The 20,281-nt window shown below is 45.5% G+C and overlaps 1 protein-coding gene across 5 annotated transcripts in view; it reads left to right on the forward strand.

Moving 5' to 3' along the window:
• The window catches only part of LRCH2 (leucine rich repeats and calponin homology domain containing 2), a 198,935-nt gene that overhangs the window by 26,698 nt on the left and 151,956 nt on the right, over positions 1–20,281 (forward strand). For all 5 annotated transcript variants that reach the window (XM_033944408.1, XM_033944409.1, XM_033944410.1 and 2 more), the window contains exon 2: positions 12,664–12,808. In XM_033944408.1, coding sequence (XP_033800299.1) covers positions 12,664–12,808 — 145 coding nt within the window. The remainder of the gene's footprint in view (positions 1–12,663; positions 12,809–20,281) is intronic.

Genomic DNA, 20,281 nt, shown 5'->3' on the forward strand with positions numbered 1-20,281 from the left:
TGTCCTCTTTTTAGAGGACTGTCCAAATGCCTAGATGGACTTTCCAAAACCCAGCAGTTTGGGTTTTGGAAAGCCCCGAAGAGTTCAAGCTGCATCTGGAGGGCCTCTGAGCTGCGTGGATGACTTCCCAGACATCCACCCATTCTCCAGGCTCTCCAGACACAGCCAGAACTTGTCAGGGAAGAACAGAGGAGGTTTGTGAGGGAGGAATTGGGGCAGAGTCGAAGGTGGAAAGGGTTGGGGCTGGAGGTGGAAAAGGGCGGGGCCATGTGTCTGGGGTTTTGTGGCCAGAAATATGGTAACCCTACATATTCTATTTGTAATTGTGCAAACTATTTGGAAGAGCAGAGCCCTATTTTCTAGTAGATAGGCACTAGTAGTTTCAGTTAATTAGACTAGCTCTTATTTTTCAAGGAACCTACCTGCTTAAAATACAACCTTTTCATACTGTATTAACATCTTAAACCTTGGCTCTACTCTATCATGTACTTGTTGATTTTAACCCAAAGCCTCTTAAGTATTTTTCTTGTCTGTTAGCACCATAGAACAAGAATTATTACCCTTTTTTCTAAGCACTTTGTTTTGGTGGTAGCAATATAAAAGTAAGCAGTAATAGTAATTGTGTGTTTTAAAATATATTTTATGTGAAAGGAAATTGCTTAAAATTAAAATGTTAGCTGTAACCCTGATTATAAAGCTGTATTATGCCTAGGAGGTATTGTAACCTGTGCATAGTCCCCGTTCGTTTTGAAAACAATTTGTAAGCCCATCAGGCTATGCTATTTATGTAGCAAGTTTTCTTGGAGGACTTTAAAGCGGCAAATAATTCTCTGTAAGTTCTTTCCATCCTCTGTTGACCTATTAAAGTCAATTATCTTGTTTGATGCATTTTTTTACTAGCTTGTGTGTTTTTCTGGCTCTTAAAACAAAGTTCTTTTTTTTTCACATTCACCTTAATACCCAAGTTAATCATAAATGAGAGAGTATATTGCTAGAGTAGTCAATGTTTCATTTTGAACTACAGTATTAAATTATTCAGGTTTTACTTTGATGTTTTAGCTGTAACAGAATGAGGATGTTTGATCTTTCTGTCTTTTTGATAGAATTTCCTAATAACTAGAGTGCCAGAAAAATATACGCGTATAGTACATGTTCATTTAGACACCTCTATTACCTTTCATATCTTTTTAGAGAAGGATTTATTTGGTCCACAACCTTTTCTGTATTTTTGATCTCTGGGAAAAAAATTGAGTAAAAGCTTGATTGGGTTTTTAAGAACTGTTTTAAGGTACAGTATTTTTATGGTTTTTGAAGATGTGACCTAGATCACTGTTCTTCAACCGCTGGTCCGCGGACCGTTGCCAGTCCGCGGACTGGTGCCGGTCCGCAGAAAATTCCTGCCGGTCTGCGCAGGGCCGGCAAGATCTGATTGGGGCCATCGGCAGCATCTGGGCTGCAACGGCGACAAGCGGCATCGGTGGCCCCCCATGATGCAACTCAAGTTCGGCAATGGCCCCCCAGCACTCAAGATCGGCAACGAGCCTCCCCCTCCCACGATGGCACTCAAGTTCGGCAACGGGCCTTCTTCTCCCCCCAGCATCAACAGCACTTCAAATCGGCAACGCGGTGCTCAGCCCAAAACTTCCCTCTGACTTAGCTTCTTGTTTCCGCCCAGGCAGTTAGTCAGAGGGAAGCTTTGGACTGAGCACCGTGTTGCCGATCTGAAGTGCTGTTGATGCCGGGGGGAGAAGGAGGCCTGTTGCTGATCTTGAGTGTCATCATGGGGGGGGAGGGCATTGCCGATCTTGTTGCCAAAATAGGAAAGAAAGGTGAAGGGAAGGGAGAGAGATGGGCCTGTGGTGGACGGAGAGATTGAGAGAAGGGGACAAGATGATAGAAGTGGGGGGAAAGAGAGAGAAGGGGCAGATGATGGAAGTGGAGGGAAAGAGAGAAGGGGCAGATGATGGAAGTGGGGAGAAGGGAGAGCAAATGCTGAATGGAAGTGGAGAAAGAGAACACATACTTTCTTCTCAAAGGACCCTCGAACACAAGAGGACACCCGCTCAAACTCAGGGGAGGGAAGTTTCGTGGAGACGTCAGGAAGCACTTCTTCACGGAACGAGTGATAGAGCATTGGAACAAGCTTCCAGTACAGGTGATCGAGGCCCGCAGTATCCCAGACTTCAAGAATAAATGGGATACCTATGTGGGATCACTGCGAGAGTCCTACCAATGAATAGGGTCGCTAGGATATAGACTTAATAGAGCAGGTCAGTAGTGTTAAGGGGGCCAGTAGACTTAAAAGGGGGTCAATGGTATGGGCAGACTTGATGGGCTGTAGCCCTTATCTGCTGTCATCTTTCTATGTTTCTATGTTTCTAAAGAGAGAGAAGGGTCAGATGATGGAAGTGGGGAGAAGGGTCAGATGATGGAAGTGGGGAGTAGGGGCAGATGATGGAAGTGGAGGGCAAGAGAGAAGGGGCAGATGATGGAAGTGGGGAGAAGGGAGAGCAAATGCTGAATGGAAGTGGAGAAAGAGAACACATACTGGATGGAAGGAGGGATAAAGAAAAAGGACATATGCTGGATGGGGGAAGAAGATAAAGCAAGTGAGATAGTGGAGGGATGAAGGAAAGGGTAGACAGTGAAAAGAGGGACACTGAGGACTTCATAGTAAGAAAGAATTTAATTTAGACGGAGGCAGAAAATAAAGAAGGAAGACCAGAGAAGGGAAGAGAGAGAGGAGAGAGAGATGCCAGAGAACGTGGAAGGAGACAGAGATATCAGATCTGAGCGGAGGAAATGAGAAGAGAGAGATGCTATAAACCACAGGGGGGAGGGAAAGAGAGATGAAAGGAGAAAGATGCCAGACCATGAGGGAACAGAGGGAAGATGATGGATGTCAGACCAAAGGTGGGGGTCTACAGGAGAGATGGCAGGGGGAGACAGACAGTTTCTGGAAGGGGCAGACAGTGGATGGAACGGGCAGATGCTGGATTGAAGAGACAGGGCAGACGCTGGAAGGAAAAGAGTGAAAAGAAGATAAAAGCAGAAGCTAGAGACAACAAAAGGTAGAAAAAAAATCATTTTATTTCTATTTTGTCATTAGAATATATCAGATTTGAAATATATCCTGCTAGAGACATAACTGGGGACTGCAAAGCCCAGGCAGTGCTTCTTTAGCTTCTAGCTGGCTTAGGACTCTCTCTGACCAGGGGGCGCTCTCCTAACACTATTCCTGTCATGTGTGATTGCAGTATTCTGTTAGCATGATATTTCTGTGTAGCATTCTGTAATAATTTGGCTTATTCAGTTTTCTTGATAGTAGATGGGATATATGTGAAGGGGAGGGGAGACAGGGGTTTTGTTGGTCTTTGCTTTGTATATTGTATTTATAAATTGACAATTGTACAGAATATTGTTTCTTTTTATACTTTAATAAAATACGTTCAATATAAAATCATAACTGAGGCTTGTGCGGGTGGGATCAGATGTTATCCCAGGACAAGCAGGCAGATATTCCCACACATGGGTGACGTCACTGACGGAGCCCCGCAGCGGACAGCCTCGAAAGCAAACTTGCTTGAAAATCTCGATCTTTCGAGCACTGTACCGCGCATGCGCGCGTGCCTTCCCGCCCGAACTAGGGGGCGCATCTCCTGAGAGGATCCTCAGTTCGTTTAATTCCGCGGAGACAAGAAGACACGTTTTTCTACATCTCTGCAGCATTGCCTTCTCTTCACCGCGGCTGTTTCTTTTCTTTCAGTAAAGTTCGGTCGCTGTGCTCTCCTATTTCGTTTTCTTTTCTTTTCTTAAAAAAAAAAAAATAATAATAATAATAAAAAGTTTCTTTTATTTCTTGTCCGGCCGGTGAGCCTTGGGCCTAGGCCCATTTGCTCCTCTCGTTCGACACGGACTTTATTTTTTCCATGTCCCGGCCTTTCACCGGGTTCAAACGTTGTCGTCAGTGTAATCGTGTGATTTCGGTCACCGATCCCCACTGCCGCTGTCTACAGTGCCTGGGTCCCTCTCATTCCCCAGAAGATTGTCACCATTGTTTCACTCTTACTCCACGGGCTTTTCGACGCAGGTGTGCTCAATTTTTTCAACTTTTCGGAGACATGGAGTAACCTTCGGATTCTACTTCAACCTCGGTGGCTGCCCCGGTCTCGAAGGCTTCGACTCCGACGACATCGACGACTACGTTCTCGAAGGCTTCGACCCAGGCTCCGGCTGGAACTTCGGTCTCGAAGGCCTTGACCTTGCCTGCTTCGGTTCCCTCGAAGACGGTGCCATCTGCGAAGTCTTCTATAGGGGGGAAGTCTCCGGGTTCTCTTTCAGGTGCCGTACCCAAGAAGCCACCAGAATCCTCTGCACGTCCATCTTCCAAGCGTACCTCCAAGATAAGGGAATACTCACCTTCGAGGTCGCCCTCTTCGGAGCGTACTGCTGCACCTACGAGATCAGAATCATCTGTCTTGGTGCCGATGCTGGAGGACATGTTGAAATCTATACTCACCACTCAGATTTCCTCCTTAGTGGCTCAATTGGTTCCGTCCTCGACCTTGCCTCGGACTGATCAGCCTGTTACCCAACCAGAGCTTCCAGTATCTCGAGGCCGATCCAGGACACCGAAGAAAATTTCTTCGTCTGATTCTTCTCCAGACTCACCTCCTCCAAAGCACCGGTCGAAGCATTCGAGACCTATTGCTTCCAAGCTTCGGAGGGAGTCTTCGGCATTGGATACCGAGACTTCTCTGCCTCATTCTTCGAAGAAGAAGCACGGATCTCGACACCATCGTGCATCGACTCGAAGTCCTTCTCGACCAAAGACTCCACCGTCGAAGCCAACCCGTCGAGACAGTTCACCACAGACCTCGACTCATTCAGTACCACATACACCTGGTACTTCTCCATCCAGGAGCCTGAAGAGAAAACATTCTCTTACTCCACCTCACAGTGCAGCTTCTTCTGTGACTCTACGTCTAGACTCAGAACCACTTTCACCATATTCTAGAGAGGCTTCTCCCTCATACTCAGCTCTTCCTAAATCTCGCAATGTATCTCCTGAGGAAGCGTCTGATTCCAAATCCATTTCTTTTGCCAAATTTGTTTTTGATATGGGACAAGCTCTCAAACTGGATCTTCATTCAGATTCTAAGTATACTCCTGAATATTTAGCAGATATGGAGCTTCCTCATCCACCGAAAGAGTCCCTGAGGTTACCTATGACTCCTGTTCTGAAACAAACCTTTGTTCGTAATATGGAGACTCCTTATTCCATCACTGCCATTCCATCTAAATTGGAATCCCGTTATCGAACAGTTCCATGCAAAGGTTATGAAAAGTCTCAACTATCTCATCAATCCCTGGTAGTAGAATCCTCTTTAAAGAAAGCACATCCTTCTAAAATCTATGCTTCAGTTCCTCCAGGTAGAGAAGGTCGTACCATGGATAAGTTTGGTCGCCGTTTATACCAGAACTCTATGATGGCAAATAGAGTTCTTAATTACAGCAGACCTTGTACACGATGCAGGCAGGCTTTATTATGACAAGTAAATTTAGGTTAAAAACCTTTTACCAGGTGAGGGACCCAACACGGTCCGTGTTTCGGACTAACCTTCGTCAGGGGTCCTAATAGGTACAAATACAATATTTAAAACAAACATATTTAAAAATACAGTATATTTAAAAAATTTTTTTTAAAAAAACAATATATTAATTACAATAATGGTCCAATTTATTCAATTAAAAAAATAGATTATATTAAAAAATAAAAAGAAAAGAAAGAAGGAAAAATATTCCATAAAAAGAATAAATGATATGATGGATAATTTAATTTTTAATTAATCTATATATATCTAATGAGAAACACATAAAATATACCGAGGAAATAAAAAAAGGAAATACTGTATTTTTAAATATGTTTGTTTTAAATATTGTATTTGTACCTATTAGGACCCCTGACGAAGGTTAGTCCGAAACACGGACCGTGTTGGGTCCCTCACCTGGTAAAAGGTTTTTAACCTAAATTTACTTGTCATAATAAAGCCTGCCTGCATCGTGTACAAGGTCTGCAGTTTTTTGCTTTGTTTGTTCTGGATTGTTTTTCACTGCAGACAGTTGAACCTTGTTTTCCTCCTTGGATTTGGTTTTTTGCTTCTTAATTACAGCTACATTTTTACATCTTACTTCAACCATTTTCTGAAGATTTTACCATCTTTTTACCCGGATATCTCTACCACTCGTCTTTCAGAATTTAAACTCCTCCTTAAGACTCTTTCTCAATTACGACTCTTCATGTTACAAGCCTCATATGACGCATTTGAACTCTCGTCTCGAGTATCTGCCTTTGCTGTAGCCATGCGTCGTTTAGCATGGTTACGTATTGTGGACATGGATCCCAACCTTCAAGATCGATTGGCAAATCTACCTTGTCAAAGAAATGAATTATTTGATGACTCTATTGAGGCAGCTACCAAGCGTCTTTCAGAACATGAACGCTCTCTGCTTCCCTCATTCGACCAAAACCTAAACCTGCACCAACTAGAGGTTTCAAACAGACTCCACGTCGTTATCCTCAGAAAACGACTCCTGCTTTTTCCAGACCTCCTCCTCGTCGTCCTCCTCAACAACAGCGACAACAAAAATCTCAGACTCCTGCTGCCACCAAGCCTGCTCAGTCTTTTTGACAATCTCAACATGAGCATTCCAATTTCTCTGTTTCCAAATTCTCCCCTCCCCATAGGGGGGTCGCCTTTCCACATTTTATCACCAGTGGGAGCTCATTACATCAGATCTCTGGGTGCTTACCATCCTACGAGAGGGATACTCTCTTCGGCTCCTTCAGGTGCCTCCAGATCGCCATCCAAGAGAGTGTCCTTCCAATCAGTCGCATCTTCCCCTTCTTCTTCAAGAAGCTCGAGCTCTGCTTCTCCTACGAGCTGTGGAGGAAGTTCCTCTTTCCCAAAGGAACTTGGGATTCTACTCCCGTTATTTTCTAGTTCCCAAAAAGACGGGGGATTTGCGACCGATCCTGGATCTCAGAGCTCTCAACAAATATCTAGTCAAAGAGAAATTTCGAATGCTCACTCTGCCAACTTTATATTCTTTAATGGATCAAGGGGATTGGATGTGTTCCCTCGATCTCAAAGAGGCGTATACTCATATCCCTATTCATCCAGCATTTCGCAAGTACCTCAGATTCCAAGTAGGAAGCCTTCATCTGCAGTACCGAGTTCTCCCCTTCGGATTGGCTTCTTCTCCCAGGATTTTCACAAAATGTCTCGTGGTGGTGGCTGCAGCTCTTCGCAACCAGGGTCTCCAAGTATTTCCATACCTAGACGACTGGCTCATCAAGGCTCCCTCTTCTTCAGGGGTTATTGCAGCGACCCAACAGACTATTCTTTTTCTACAAAGTTTGGGATTTCACATCGACTTTCCCAAATCTCAGTTGACTCCTTCTCAGTCTCTCCAGTTCATAGGAGCAACTCTGGACACTATCAATCTGAGAGCATACCTTCCACAACCACGCCAGGCCGCCCTGCTTCAGATTTCTCAACAACTCTTCCAACTTTCAACTGTTCCAGCACGAAAGATGATGGTTCTGCTCGGTCACATGGCTTCTACAGTTCATGTGATTTCTTTTGCCAGACTTCACCTTCGTATTCCTCAATGGACACTGGCATCCCAATGGCAGCAATCAGTGGATCCACCAACTCGACTGATTTCCATAACTCCTTCATTGCGAAAGTCTCTCCGTTGGTGGATGCTCTCTTTGAATCTTTCGAGAGGCTTGCTGTTCCACCCTCTTCCTCATCAGAAAGTCCTCACAACCGACTCATCAATGTACGCATGGGGAGCTCATGTGGACGGTCTTCGCACTCAGGGTCTCTGGACTCAGCAGACCGTCGGTGTCATATCAGTCTGTTGGAACTCAGAGCGATATTCTATGCTCTCAAAGCTTTTCAACATCTCCTTCACGACATGGTGATTCTTGTACGTACCGACAACCAGGTAGCCATGTATTATGTCAACAAACAGGGAGGGACGGGATCTCACTCCCTCTGTCAAGAAGCTCTGAAATTGTGGCATTGGGCAATTCTTCACAACATCTTCCTCAGATCTGTTTATATTCAGGGTCAACACAATTATTTGGCGGACAAATTGAGTCGTCTTCTACAGCCTCACGAATGGACACTCAATTCTCCTACTCTTCGCCAAATCTTTGCCCGTTGGAGAACTCCGCAGATAGATCTGTTTGCGTCACCTCACAACTTCAAACTGCCTCAATTTTACTCCCGCATCTATGCTCCTCAACGTCTCGAAGCGGATGCGTTTCTACTGGACTGGAGGAATCAGTTCCTTTATGCTTTTCCTCCGTTTCCTCTGATTCTCAAGACTCTAGTCAAACTGAAGTCAGACCATGCCACCATGATTCTGATAGCTCCTCGGTGGCCCAGACAACCTTGGTTCTCCCTTCTACTTCAACTCAGCACCAGGGAGCCTCTTCTTCTACCAGTATTTCCCTCTCTACTCACGCAGAGTCACGGATCCTTGCTTCATCCCAATCTGCAGTCTCTACATTTAACAGCCTGGTACCTTTCTGCATAACAGACTTTTCTCAATTCTCTCCGTCTGTTCAAGATATCTTACTTGCTTCCAGGAAACCATCAACTAGACAATGTTATGGCCAGAAGTGGACTAGATTCTCTGCTTGGTGTTCTACACGTCACTTACCACCCAGATCTTCCTCCTTGACATCCGTTCTGGATTACTTACTTCATTTGTCACAATCTGGACTTCAAACTACATCTATTCGAGTCCATCTTAGTGCTATAGCTGCTTTTCATCAGCCTTTGGATGGAAAACCCCTTTCTGCACATCCTATGGTTTCTCGCTTTATGAAAGGACTTCTCAATCTTCATCCACCGCTTAAACCACCTCCAGTGGTTTGGGATCTCAATGTTGTTTTAGCTCAAGTTATGAAACCTCCTTTTGAACCGCTTGACAAAACCCACCTTAAGTATCTCACTTGGAAAGCTGTGTTTTTGATTGCCCTCACTTCTGCTCGAAGAGTCAGTGAGCTACAAGCTTTGGTTGCAGATCCACCCTTCACAGTTTTTCACCATGACATCCGTACTCATCCTAAATTCTTACCTAAAGTTGTTTCGGAATTTCACATCAATCAGTCTATTGTTCTACCTGTGTTTTTTCCAAAGCCTCATTCTCATCCTGGAGAAGCCGCTCTTCATACCTTGGACTGTAAATGTGCTTTGGCTTTCTACCTCCAACGCACTCAACCTCACAGAACATCTCCTCAACTTTTCATCTCATTTGATCCAAACAAGTTGGGACATCCTATATCTAAACGCACAATCTCCAACTGGATGGCTGCTTGTATTTCTTTCTGCTACACTCAGGCTGGTCTTCCTCTGCAAGGTCGAGTGACGGGCCACAAAGTTAGAGCTATGGCGGCATCTGTAGCTTTCCTTCGATCAACTCCTATTGAGGAAATCTGCAAGGCTGCCACTTGGTCCTCGGTTCATACTTTCACCTCTCATTATTGTCTGGATTCCTTATCCAGGAAGGATGGCCACTTTGGCCAATCTGTTTTGCAAAATCTTTTTTCGTAAATTGCCAATTTCCCTCCATCCCTTTTTACTTAGCTTGGAGGTCACCCATGTGTGGGAATATGCTGCCTGCTTGTCCTGGGATAAAGCACAGTTACTTACCGTAACAGTTGTTATCCAGGGACAGCAGGCAGATATTCCCACAACCCTCCCACCTCCCCTGGTTGGCTTCTTGGCTAGGTATCTGAACTGAGGATCCTCTCAGGAGATGCGCCCCCTAGTTCGGGCGGGAAGTCACGCACGCATGCACGGTACAGTGCTCGAAAGATCGAGATCTTCAAGCAAGTTTGCTTTCGAGGCTGTCCGCTGCGGGGCTCCGTCGGTAACGTCATCCATGTGTGGGAATATCTGCCTGCTGTCCCTGGATAACAACTGTTACGGTAAGTAACTGCGCTGTTTGTGGGGACTGAGCTTACAGAGATGGGGCGAAAATGTGTTTTTTAAAATTTCAGTCTTAGTAGTTTGCTGGTCCACAAAAGAATTCTTTTATTTCTGCTGGTCTATGGGTGTAAAAAGGTTGAAAAACACCGACCTAGATCATTGTTTCCTAAATCAGACCTAGAGTACCCCCTTGCCAGGTAGGTTTTTCAGGATATCCATAATGAATAAGTATGAAGGAAATTTTCTTACAGTGGAAGCAGTGTATACAAATCAATCTCATGCATATTCATTATGGATATCCTGAAAAATATGAGACTATTGAAAACCATTTTCACAATATCAAAAATGGACACTACTTCTATATTCCAACTTTTTAATTAGATTCACTACTTAAATAATTGGATTTAATAGTATAACTGTTGACCTTTAATCCCCATTAGAAATTAATTAATGTAATGTGATTAAAGGTCAACAGTTATACTATTAAATCCAATTATTTAAGTAGTGAATCTAATTAAAAAGTTGGAATATAGAAGTAGTGTCCATTTTTGATATTGTGCAAATGGTTTTCAATAGTCTCATATTTTGTGACTATAATACCATTTGAAGTTTGTATTGTTTTGTTATATCCTGAAAAATATGCCAGGACTGACTTGGGAAACTGAGCTAGGTATATTGTCTTGGAGGAGGGGGAGTTTTAGCTCTGGTCCCAGGCTATGAGCTGTGGCCCTAGGGTTCCCTATTACCAATATTCAATGTTTTCTTGACTTCATTTGACAATTAATTGATGGATTTAGGTGGTGTTGTTTTTTTAAAATCCTATGCAAATTTCATTATGATGGTTCTATTTCTGAGAAGGTTCAGACTCCCATGTGCATGATCTATTGCATTGTTTTGTCAAAATCCACCAATGGATCTAAATCTACAAGCTAAAGATTAAGGTTTCTTTTAACCTAAAGATTAGCCCAGGGGTGGGCAACTCCGGTCCTCGAGGGCCGGAATCCAGTCGTATTTTCAGGATTTCCCCAATGAATATGCATTGAAAGCAGTTCATGCAAATAGATCTCATGCATATTCATTGGGGAAATCCTGAAAATACGGACTGGATTCTGGCCCTCGAGGACTGGAGTTGCCCACCCCTGGATTAGCCCATGCTTTCTGCAGCAGGGCCCATAGGAATAAAATGGATCTTGTGGCAGATAATACATGCTAATGTTTAGTAAAAAGACCCCTTAAATCAGAAATAAAACAAACAAAGTTGCTCTGGGTGAGTTCATTTGTTACCAGTATCCATTGGGTGGAGTGGTGATTGTGGGGGATTGGATTTAATATACTTTCTTTCTATGCTTACAATCAAAATGGTTTATATATTATATACAGGTACTTAATTTGTACCTGGGGCAATGGAGGAATAAGTGACTTGTTCAGAGTCACAAGGAGGATCTTCTGTCCCTGCAGCTGGATTATCTACTCATCTGAAAACCCCCTTTAAATTATCCCATTCCTCATAATTACTGAAGCAATGGGTCAGTGCACCACTCATCTAGCAGGACATGCCTTAGACCTGGTGATCACCCAACTCAGTATGTCAACTTCCCTTTCCCCCCCATGACATCCACTCCTATTTCATGGTCAGACCACTTCCTACTGTGTTTCCCGAAAATAAGACACTGTCTTATATTATATTTGAGCCCTAAAAATGCACTAGGTCTTATTTTTGGGGAAACTGCCCAATCACAAATCCACAGCATCTTTCTATTCCCCCTGCCACTTAGCCGAACCCCCACCGACCCTTCAATCCCTCCCTCCCCACGTTGACCGTGAGACTGACATATCATTACCTTCTTCCAAAAGGCAGTGTCGCGGCAGCAATCTAAAAGGGCTGCTTTGGGTCTTCTCATGTCGGGGCGTTCCTCTGCCACATCACTGATAATGATGCACAAAACAAATCCATATTTGGTTTCTGTCCCAAAAATATCTAAGTAAAAGGCCCATTTAAATTAAATTATTAATTTATAGGGCATGTAAGGCTGGGCAGACTGGATGGACCGTTCAGGTCTTTATCTGCCGCCATTTACTAAATCCTTTGATACAGGTTTGTAATTGATGATGCTCATTATGTGTTCTGTTCATATCTAGCCATGATACACTGGCTTTTCACTATAGTTTGTGCATCTGGACTTGGTTCCCAATGACCATCTGTAGATGCTAGAAGTAATGTCAGTCTCCTGGTGATGTTCTTGCTTTTGGCCCCAATTTTTTTTTTTTTAGTTCCTTTGGGCTTTTAGTTCAGTTGAATCAAACATTGCAAGTGCTACAGTATCTTCATTCATAATTGTTTGGTGAATTTCTTCTTTTTTTGTTAAATCCTCTGCATAACTTAATCAGCAAGAGTACCTGAGCAGAGGTCACAAAACGTGGCTCCTTCCCAGCCCACTTGCATTCTGAATCTGGCAACTCTATGATGCTCTTTCCCAGTGGTTGAAACTTTTCTGCATTAAGGGCTGTGGATTCTTATGTTGTAGAATACATGGGTAAGCAAGTAACAGAATCTAGGTTTGTGAATGAAAATATAAATTCCCCCCCCCCCAACCTATTGCTTGTTCAGTATTCAGTACTTAAGACTGAATTTATTTATTTATTTTTTTAGATCTTTCAAAAAACAGATTTACTGAAATTCCACCTGATGTCTGCTCTTTTGCACCACTTGAGACCTTAAATTTGTACCACAATTGCATCAAATCAATCCCTGAAGCCATTAAAAATCTGCAGATGTTAACATACCTTAATATTAGGTAAGTTATCGTGTTGATCCTGTTTTGTTGCAATTGACTTTTATTATACCTGGTGGTATAGGAATGTGTGACATTTTTGTGTTTCTACTGAATCTTGTTCATTAGGGAAAGTGATATAACGTACATATTGATAGTTTGTGTTTCTCTGTTGGTACCAACACAAACTTGCAAAAAGAACACTGTATTTTTAATATGTCTTTTTTTTCCTGGTTAAATATGTAGTATTGCAACAGAGAACTGATTATTCAAATTGTATACAGTATAAGATATCTGCTTATATCAGGCATGGCTACATCTTTAATACCATTCTACGTAAGCATGAAACTTCTTTAACTACCGTATTTTCGCGGATATAACGCGCACCTGTGTAAAACGCGCACAGGGGTATAGCGCGCAGAAATCACGATGATATGTACCAAAACTTTTCTATACCGCGCTCAGGCATATAACGCGCATGATGCCCGACGCTCCTTTCGCCCGCCCTGACTTTCCGTGCGCTGTCCCGACTCTCCGTTCACCCCCCCTGACTTCCGTGCACTGTCCTCCCTTGAAGGTCTGTCCCCATCCTGAAAGCCTGATGCCCCCCCCCCCCCGACGTCCGATACATCCCCCCCCCCGGCAGGACCACTCGCACCCTCACCCCGAAGGACCGCCGACTCCCAAACAATATCGGGCCAGGAGGGAGCCCAAACCCTCCTGGCCACGGCGACCCCCTAACCCCACCCCGCACTACATTACGGGCAGGAGGGATCCCAGGCCCTCCTGCCCTCGACGCAAACCCCCTCCCCCCAACGACCGCCCCCCCCCAAGAACCTCCGCCCGTCCCCCAGCCGACCCGCGACCCCCCTGGCCGACCCCCACGACACCCCCACCCGCCTTCCCCGTACCTTTGTGTAGTTGGGCCAGAAGGGAGCCCAAACCCTCCTGGCCACGGCGACCCCTTAACCCCACCCCGCACTACATTACGGGCAGGAGGGATCCCAGGCCCTCCTGCCCTCGACGCAAACCCCCCCCCCCCCCCAGCCGACCCGCGACCCCCCTGGCCGACCCCCACGACCCCCCCACCCCCCTTCCCCGTACCTTTGGAAGTTGGCCGGACAGACGGGAGCCAAACCCGCCTGTCCGGCAGGCAGCCAACGAAGGAATGAGGCCGGATTGGCCCATCCGTCCTAAAGCTCCGCCTATTGGTGGGGCCTAAGGCGCGTGGGCCAATCAGAATAGGCCCTGGAGCCTTAGGTCCCACCTCGGGGCGCGGCCTGAGACACATGGTCGGGTTTGGCCCATGTGCCTCAGGCCGCGCCCCCAGGTGGGACCTAAGGCTCCAGGGCCTATTCTGATTGGCCCACGCGCCTTAGGCCCCACCAGTAGGCGGAGCTTTAGGACGGATGGGCCAATCCGGCCTCATTCCTTCGTTGGCTGCCTGCCGGACAGGCGGGTTTGGCTCCCGTCTGTCCGGCCAACTTCCAAAGGTACGGGGAAGGGGGGTGGGGGGGTCGTGGGGGTCGGCCAGGGGGGTCGCGGGTCGGCTGGGGGGGAGGGGGGTTTGCGTCGAGGGCAGGAGGGCCTGGGATCCCTCCTGCCCGTAATGTAGTGCGGGGTGGGGTTAGGGGGTCGCCGTGGCCAGGAGGGTTTGGGCTCCCTTCTGGCCCAACTACACAAAGGTACGGGGAAGGCGGGTGGGGGTGTCGTGGGGGTCGGCCAGGGGGGTCGCGGGTCGGCTGGGGGACGGGCGGAGGTTATTGGGGGAGGGGCGGTCGTTGGAGGGAGGGGGGTTTGCGTCGAGGGCAGGAGGGCCTGGGATCCCTCCTGCCCGTAATGTAGTGCGGGGTGGGGTTAGGGGGTCGCCGTGGCCAGGAGGGTTTGGGCTCCCTCCTGGCCCGATATTGTTGGGGAGTCGGCGGTCCTTCGGGGTGAGGGTGCGAGTGGTCCTGCCGGGGGGGGGGGATGTATCGGACGTCGGGGAGTCGGCCGGGCAAGAGGGCTTGGGCTCCCTCTTGCTCCGATCGTGGATGCGGGTGCGGGTGGGAGCGCGTGCGAACGGTCGTTCGGGGTGGGGGTGCGAGCGGTCCTGCTGGGGGGGTGAATCGGGCGTCGGGCGGGGTGGGAACTATGTTTAAAAACTTTTGTATACCGCGCTCAGGCATATAACGCGCGAGGGGTATGCGCGGTACGTAAAATCACGTATAACGCGCGCGTTATATCCGCGAAAATACGGTACTTGGGTTTTACAAGTTTTATTAAAGCAGTGTCTTTCAAAGCTGTGAGGTGAGAATACTATTTTTTTTAATGTTCTGTTAAATGTTAAAAAAAAATCTTGAAAGTAATATGCATAAATAATGTTATAATCCCATTTACAAAAAAAGCACATATGATAATGATATCTCTATACCAAAAATACAAAAGTGTGATATATGCTTAGAAACCTGGAGACCACCTGGGAAATCTTCCCCAAAATGAGTCTCACCACCCAATCATTGCATATTTATACACATCTATTGAACAGCTTCAGGTAGAAAATTTCAACCTTAATAATAAAAAAATGTAGAAAAGACAAACTTATCTTGAAAAGGCTTCATGGCCCCCTGCTGATTGAACAAATATGAATTTTGATTTGGGTTCTGCGCTCTCAACAAATATTTAGTAAAGGAGAAATTCTGAATGGTTTCTCTGGGAACCTTATTACCACTAATAGAAAAGAACGACTGACTCTGTTCTCTATATCTCAAAAAAGCATATATATACTCACATATCCATTCTTCCTGCTCACAGAAAATATCCCCACTTTTGAGTGGAGCACATCACTTTCAATACAAGGTGCTTCCATTTGGACTAGCATCAGCACTCGGAGTATTCACAAAGAGTTTGATAGTAACAGCTGCACTTCCTTCATACAGTTTTCATGTTCCTGTACTTAGATGATTGGTTAATCAAAGCTCCAATACCTCTACAAGCACAACAAACGATGAATGTACCAATATGCCTCCTGGAATTTCTTGGCTGTACAGTCAATTACGACAAATCTTATCTTCAACCCACTCAAATGCTAGAATTCATTAGAACATTCCTAAACACCATTCATGCTCATGCTTTTCTTCCACAACACACTCAAGTCTAGTCCAAATATGTCACAAAGTCCTTATCTCTTCAACAAATCACTGCCCACCAAATGATGCAGCTCCTTGGCCACATGGCATCCGCTGTGCATGTGACACCATTTGCATGGTTGCACCTAAGAATCCCATAATAGACACTTTTATCTCAATGGCATCAAGCCACTGCACCACTATCCCATTTTCAGATTTGCATGTAAAATTTACGTGCAGTTCCCGACACGTAAAGAAGTACTTGTAAATTTACCATATGTAAATTTTTTCCAGTTGGTGTTGATAATTATTAGTGCCCAATTATTGGTACTAATTGGCTTATTTGTCAATTAAATTGCACATTGTGCACACAAACTTTGGCACAGACTCAATTATATATATAATTAGGGTGTTTGTATACATGTGTGTGTGGGGTATCTTGTGAGATGTACTCAGGAGGCGAGTATTTATAAATGTTTCACTTTTTTAAACGTCAGTGTAATTATACATTAATGTCCAGTAAATAGAATGAACATTTCTTGGAGTTTTTAAGGCCTTTTGTCTGCATGGCTCTAGTTCCACCTTCCCATTCCCCTGTATGAATGAACCTGTTTTGCATTCATTGTAACTAGTGCCAGAGACTGAGGGTGGGATCCAACCAATGGTGAAGGCAGTTGGGCAGAGGACTAGAAAACAGTTCTAGCCACAAAAAGGGTGAAGGCAACATGGAGAAATATGATGTGCTGTAGAAGTGAAGTTTTTGTGTCTGGTAGGAAGCAAAGATAACTGACCCCCCCCCCCCCCCCAAAAAAAAAAAAAAAGCACAATAATACCCTAATTCTATATATGGAGCTCAAAATTGCACATGGAAATATAGGCACATACAATTTAATTAGCAAGCCAATTAACGCTGAAAACTACTTGCTAATAATTAGCGCGCATTGGCATTAATTAAAATCCACACACTTATCTTTGGGCATCAGGCTCCATGTGCAAATTTTACATGTGGATCTGAAAGGGGAACAATGTCATGGGAATTTACACAGTTTTATAGAATAAAGGAGATCTGTGTCTAATTTAGGTGCAAGAATTTGTACCAGGCTTTAACATAGTAACATAACATTGTGATATGAGTTTCTTGGACAACACAATGGCAGTATCGTATGTCAATCATCAGGGGGGCCTTCAAAAGCACTGTTCTAGGCAGGTCTTCGGTATGCCTTCCCTCCATGGCTTATGATAGGCTGACATCTGCACAGGATCACGGCACACCAGACTAGCTGAGGCATCCATGGCAGGCAGGCCTTGTCTGTCTGCAGAAGGATCAAAGCCTCAGACTAGAGAATGACACAGGGACCATTTACCGTGGTAAACCGTGGGTCACTGCAGTGAATCCGCAGGAATAGAGACATTTGCAACTGGTTTACCGCAGGAATGGGGACAAGACCTTTCACTGCCTTGCGGGAATGGGGACAAGATCTTTTACCACCCCGTGGGAGTGGTGAAAAGTCTTACTCCTGTGGTAAAAAATATTGTGCCCATGTCAGACTTGGCATCTTCTCCCCAGATCCTCTTGTGCCTATTTTACCTTCAAGAGCCAGCCATGCCATGATGAAGACAGAAGGACCCTAAAACCAAAGCCTGAGACCAATGTGATTTGAAGAATAAAATTACCAGACAACAAAAAGAAAAAAAAAAATTATTTTATATTTTGTGATTAGAATATTTCAGATTTGAAATATGTATCCTGCTAGAGCTGGTATTAGACATAACTGGGGACCGCAAAGTCCGGGCTGTGCTTCTTTAGCTTCCAGCTGGCTTAGGGCTCTCTTTCTGACCAGGGGGCAGTTGCCCTAGTTGCACTCCCTTAACATTATTTTTGCCATGTGTGACTAAAGTATTTTGTTAGCTTGATTTTTCTATGTAGCATTCTGTAGCAATTTGGCCTTTCTGTAGCAATCAGGCCTTTTCTCCCCTGACATGGGACACATTTCACTGTCCCCTCTACTGAAAAAGGCCGACCTCGATCCCTCCATTCCATCAAATTACCGTCCTATAGCAAATATCCCTCTCCTAACCAAGCTATTAGAATCCATCATATCCACCCAACTCTCATCCTACCTAGAACGATTCTCTATCCTCCTACCCCACCAATTTGGCTTCAGACCCAACTTTAGCACCGAATCCCTCTTGGCCTCACTAATCTCTAAGGTGCAACAACTCCATTCTCGCAACAAATTTGCTGTTCTTCTTCAATTCGACCTCTCCGCAGCCTTCGATGTCGTTCACCACGACATCCTAATCTTCCAACTCTCCGAAATAGGCATAAGCTCCACAGTTCTGGATTGGTTCTCGAAATTCCTACGCTTCCGCTCCTACACCGTTAACACAAACGGTTCCACATCCCCCGCCTGGAAGCCAAAATGTGGAGTCCCTCAAGGCTCACCCCTCTCCCCTATCCTTTTCAACATCTACATGTCCTCTCTGAAACTCCTTCATTTATCCCCACTAGAAACTCTCTACTCCTACGCCGATGACATCCTCATCCTCCTTGAAACCGACTCGAACCTCTCGAACCTCGCTGAGAACATTTCCACATGTATTACGAACCTCCAATCCTGGGCCCAATCTGTACAAATGAAACTGAATGAGTCCAAAACCAAACTACTTTGGCTCGGCCCAACCTTAGACCATTTACCCACCTCCATCCCTCTATCTTCCGGCCCCACTCTTCAGCTTGAGTTTTCAAGCAAAGTCCTTGGCATCATCCTAGATTCCTCTCTCTCCTTCAACGATCACCTCAACTCCCTAGTAAAAAAATGCTTCTTTAGCCTCCATATGTTGAGGAAAGTAAGATCCTGCTTTCATCATTCTCATTTCGCCATCCTCGTTCAATCCACCATCTTTTCTAGACTGGACTACTGCAACTCCATCTATATAAGCCTAACAAAGAAAAACCTCCATAGACTTCAGCTAATTCAAAACGCCGCAGCCAAGCTTATTTTCGCAAAAGGCAAGTTCGACCACGTTTCCCCACTCCTCTCCAAGCTTCACTGGCTCCCAGTTTACTCCAGAGTCCTCTATAAATGTGCCTGCATAGCCTTCAAGATTCTACACGGCGTCCTTCCTCCTGTTATCCCACTCTTCTGGAACTCCTCAAACCCGCTCTCGACTAGATCCTCCCAAAAACTGAAACTATCTTTCCCTTCTATAAAAGGTATATCCCGCGCAGGAAAACTTGGAACATCCCTCCCCTTTAGAACCACAGAACTCTGGAACAACCTTTCATCCCCGCTCAGAAATTCTAGCTCCTTCCAATCCTTCCGCAAACACTTGAAAACTTGGCTCTTTTCAAAAACCTAATCACCTCCCGTGCTCTAGTATCTTGTCCCCCTCTATCTCCTCAGTCCCTCTCCTATATCCCTTCCTTGTAGTTCCTTTCCTCTCAACCTCTGTAAACCGTGCCGAGCTCTGCGCACGCGGAGATGGTGCGGTATACAAACCTAAGGTTTAGTTTAGTTTAGTTTAGTTTAGATGGGTTTTGTTGAACCTTGCTCTGTTTTATTTGTGTTTATTAAAAGACAATTGTCAGGAGAAGCTTCTGCCCACACACACGCGACTGCAGGGCAGCACAGGCAGGCTTTGCCGGCATCAGTTTCTTTTCTAAAGCGCCACGAAGGTAAGGGGGAGGGAGGGAGATAGATTTGTCCGGAGGGAGGGAAGGGGGTGGGCACGCGATCAGTGACTGTGCGCCTTCCCTCCCTTAAGTTTCTTTACGCTGGGAAGGTAAGGGGGAGGGAGGGAGATTCTCGGGCCGCTGAAGAGCGGCGAGGTGGCAAGAGGGAAGGGTGGATGCTGCGGGGACAGGGCAGTGAAGGGGACAGGGCGGGGCGGTGAAGGGGATGGGGCAGTGACGGGGACAGATTTTTTCCTGTGTCATTCTCTACCTCAGACTTCCTGTCATCCCCGGCTGCTCATATAGGGTTCAATTTCACTTCAGGATCCAGAATGCTTTGGTATTACGGCTTGGCTCTTGAGCGCATGGTGCTTGCACGTAAAGGCTATTTGGTTGGAGTGGTCTCCACCCTTCTAAGATGTAGGAAGAAAGGTGACTATAGCAGCATATACAAAATCCTGGAAGTGCTTCCAAGCTTGGTGTGCTAAGAGGAGGAGGACCCAAGCTTGGCAATGATCTCTGTGGTGCCTTCCTGCAGGAAGGTCTGGAAAAAGGCCTATTGGTTGACTCCCTGAAATTTCAGATTCTGGGGCTCTCCTATTTTGGACCTAGGATTAATAAGAGCACTGTAGCTGCACATCCAGATATGGCCTTCGTCCTTCAGTGCAATGGCCTTTTCCAATGTGGAATCTTAATCTGGTCCACTGGGCGCCC

The sequence above is a fragment of the Geotrypetes seraphini genome, chromosome 5 (assembly GCF_902459505.1).
Source record: "Geotrypetes seraphini chromosome 5, aGeoSer1.1, whole genome shotgun sequence".
Taxonomy (NCBI): domain Eukaryota; kingdom Metazoa; phylum Chordata; class Amphibia; order Gymnophiona; family Dermophiidae; genus Geotrypetes; species Geotrypetes seraphini.